Here is a 3246-nt window from a genome sequence, read left to right on the forward strand (position 1 = left end):
ACAAGTGTGTATAGATGTTAAGATTACACCAGTCACATTCTAAGAGGCTATTAAAAAAAACGACAATGGCGTCAAACAGAAAAAAAGTTAAAGGCTTCAGAATCCTTTTGTTAATGTTATTGAATGGCTAAATCAGAGGTAAAAATTACTGTAAACATCCAACCTGACTGGATTAAGGAGGATTTGAGATGAATTGGAGAAAACATAAAGATTTAGCTTTGAATTAGTAAACAGACATTTTTGAACTTCACTTTGTCATTCTTATGTTTACAGAGTAACAATGGAAGATATAAAATTGTCAGTCTGTATAGACTGCTGCTCAACAGACATGATTTTCCAACTGCTTATTCTAACAGGTGTAACATGTGCTTCACTTTGAGAATATAGGTGAGTTTTTTAAACTGTGTTGTGTGTTTGTGTCTGCAGGCTTTCAGGCTGCCTGATCACAGAGGAAGGCTGTGCTGCTCTGGCCTCAGCTCTGACTGTGAACCCGTCTCACCTGAAGGAGCTGGACCTCAGCTTCAATAATCCAGGACAGGCAGGAATTAAGAGTCTGGCAGCTCTACTGAAGAATCCAAGCTTCAAACTGGAGTCTCTAAGGTGAGGAAATATTGTCTGCAGCCACACAGTGATGATTAATACTAAACTCAGGGTTGACACAGGTGTAAAATATGGCCATTTACCATTTATTTAAACAGGGTGAACTTCAACAAACAAAAAATAATGCATAATTGCAAAATGGAAGGATAATTCAAAAACATCTGATTGTGTTTTTTATTTATTGCAGTATGTATATGGTCATTAAATGCTGGTATTTTAACCTTGTTCACAGTCTATGCTATTTATGCAGCTATTTGTGTCATGAGAGCCATGACACAAAAATTAAAGAGGGAAAAACAAGCATCTGTCCAGAACTAAACTGATTATACCAGGAAGATTTTAGATGTTGGTGACAGAAACTCAGTGATGGGTGTAAAGAAAAGCCTTAAAAACTGAAGTCTAAACTTTATTGTCCATGTTTACATCTTGAAAAACACTGGTACCATCGAAACATCTTCTTTCTTACAGCATGGAGCCTGCAGGAGAGAAATGGATGGCACCAGGTCTGAGGAAGTGTGAGTGTTTTTTGATTCATATCAGATTGTCTCATCTTTGCATCAGTGAATTCAGAAAGTCACATCAGTAACTGCATTGCGTTTGTTCTGTTTTTCAGATTCCTGTCCACTAACAGTCGACCTGAACACTGTGAACAGATTCCTCAAACTGTCTGATGAAAACAGGAAGGTGGCACCTGTGGAAGAGGAGCAGCCGTATCCTGATCATCCAGACAGATTTGATCCCTTTCAGCTGCTGTGTACTGATGGTCTGACTGGTCGCTGTTACTGGGAGGTGGAGTGGAGTGGGAAAGTCTATGTATCACTGAGTTACAGAGGAATCAAAAGAAAAGGAGACAGCGACAACTCCTTGTTTAGTTTGAATGATCAGTCCTGGTGTCTAATCTGCTCAGGTGATGGTTACTCTGCTTGGCACAATAGTGAAAAAAAAACCTTAATCCCTCATTCCTCCCTCTCCTCATCTGCCTCTGGCAGAGTAGCTGTGTATGTGGACTGTCCTGCTGGGACTCTGTCCTTCTACAGAGTCTCTTCAGAGACACTGATCCACATCTACACCTTCAACACCAAATTCACTGAAACTCTTTATCCTGGATTTGGGTTCAAGTTTCGTTCAAGAGGGTCTTCGTTCTTATTTTAGAGGGTCCTTAGTTGGAGGAAACATGAGAAACGTGTTTCATCCAAGATATGGTTTAGATTAACATGTAAATAAATAAAACTAATAAAACTCAAAGAGACACTACAGCTCAACAACTAAAAATACATAAAAATTGAAAAAATAATTAAAAGCTGAATTTTGTTTTGTTTTAAGTAAAGGAAATTATTGCTAAATAACAGAGACAGACAGGACAAACAACCATGCACTCAGTACTCACACCTAAGGAGAATTTAGAGAGACCAATTAACCTGACATGTTTTTGGACTGTGGGAGGAAACAGGAGAATCCACCATGCACAGGGAGAACAAGCAAACTCCATGCAGAGAGACCCAGTTCGGGAATCAAACCCAGAACCTTCTCCTGACTATATATATAAACACTCACTCTTCTCATATATATAATAGTTGTCATTGAGGAAATCTTTCAGTTTCTGGTTTCTGAAAGTAATTAGTCAAAATATAAATACTTGAAAATGGTCCATGTTTTCATTCTGAGTTTTAAAAGAAAGACTGGTCATATTTCAGGCAAACATGCTTAAATTACTTGTTTTGATATTTCAGCATCCGAGTATCCCAGATGTATCTGAATGCAACATGCACTGTTATTGGGAAAATCTGTTCATCGAAGATTTCCATTTACATCTTATATGTAATTTAATTTAATGCTAAAAGCAGCTATTTTAGATTCACAATTTTTCTACAATACTAGTGACTTCCAGGTATTTCAGTTGGATTTTTTTCTTTTTTTGGTCCGTCTGACTTTAATTTGCTTTAGGATTTTCCTTTGATGTTTACCAAAACCAGGAGACTCCAGTCACATTCAATTTTTTATTATTGAATAATAAAAATCTATTCATTTGCTACATCTGTTTTTCTTTCATTTCTAAATCCATTTCCTAAATACAATCTGACAAAGTGAGGACGCATACAGGAAGAATAAAAAGACAAAAAGATGTGGAAAATTTACAAATTATGCTCTAGAAGTAACTACAATCCAGCTTACTCAGATCAATGCTAAATAATGATGACCAAGATTATGCAAGGACATTTTTATTATACTTCTCAATAATAGACATTAAATACATTTCATTATAACTTGAGTGAATTATGTTAGTCTTTCCAATAATAAAAAAAGACATTTGAAGAAAACTGAAAAAAACAGAACCAAAGAATTAGGAACTTGAATTCAGTTCCTTTACAAACCTTATAAATCATTAAACTGAGCAGGATTATGACATTGATCCTTCACTTTCCCAAAACCTCCAACTCAGCTGCAGCAGAAAATGATACCATACATCATATAAGTTTTTATAACATACATAGAAGATTTGTATTTCAGGAAACCCTGTATGTTTTTAAGTGTCCCAACATGTCCCTGAGAAGTTTAACTGAAAACATTGTAACAATTTTCACACATCTGTAATTCTGTCTTTTTAGTGAAACTCCTGTTTGTTGAGGCCATTAAATCTTCCTTCAC

At 36.1% G+C, this 3246-nt stretch overlaps 1 protein-coding gene across 1 annotated transcript in view; it reads left to right on the forward strand.

The window, feature by feature from the left end:
- The window catches only part of LOC106941111 (NACHT, LRR and PYD domains-containing protein 3-like), a 29241-nt gene extending 27331 nt beyond the window's left edge, over positions 1-1910 (forward strand). The window contains exons 10-12 of the mRNA XM_015024052.1: positions 427-600; positions 1069-1115; positions 1214-1910. Coding sequence (XP_014879538.1) covers positions 427-600; positions 1069-1115; positions 1214-1752 — 760 coding nt within the window. The 3' untranslated portion in view covers positions 1753-1910. The remainder of the gene's footprint in view (positions 1-426; positions 601-1068; positions 1116-1213) is intronic.
- Positions 1911-3246: the final 1336 nt, after the last annotated feature.

This window comes from Poecilia latipinna, unplaced genomic scaffold, assembly GCF_001443285.1.
Source record: "Poecilia latipinna isolate Pla-1442-1.1 unplaced genomic scaffold, P_latipinna-1.0 Scaffold3500, whole genome shotgun sequence".
Taxonomy (NCBI): domain Eukaryota; kingdom Metazoa; phylum Chordata; class Actinopteri; order Cyprinodontiformes; family Poeciliidae; genus Poecilia; species Poecilia latipinna.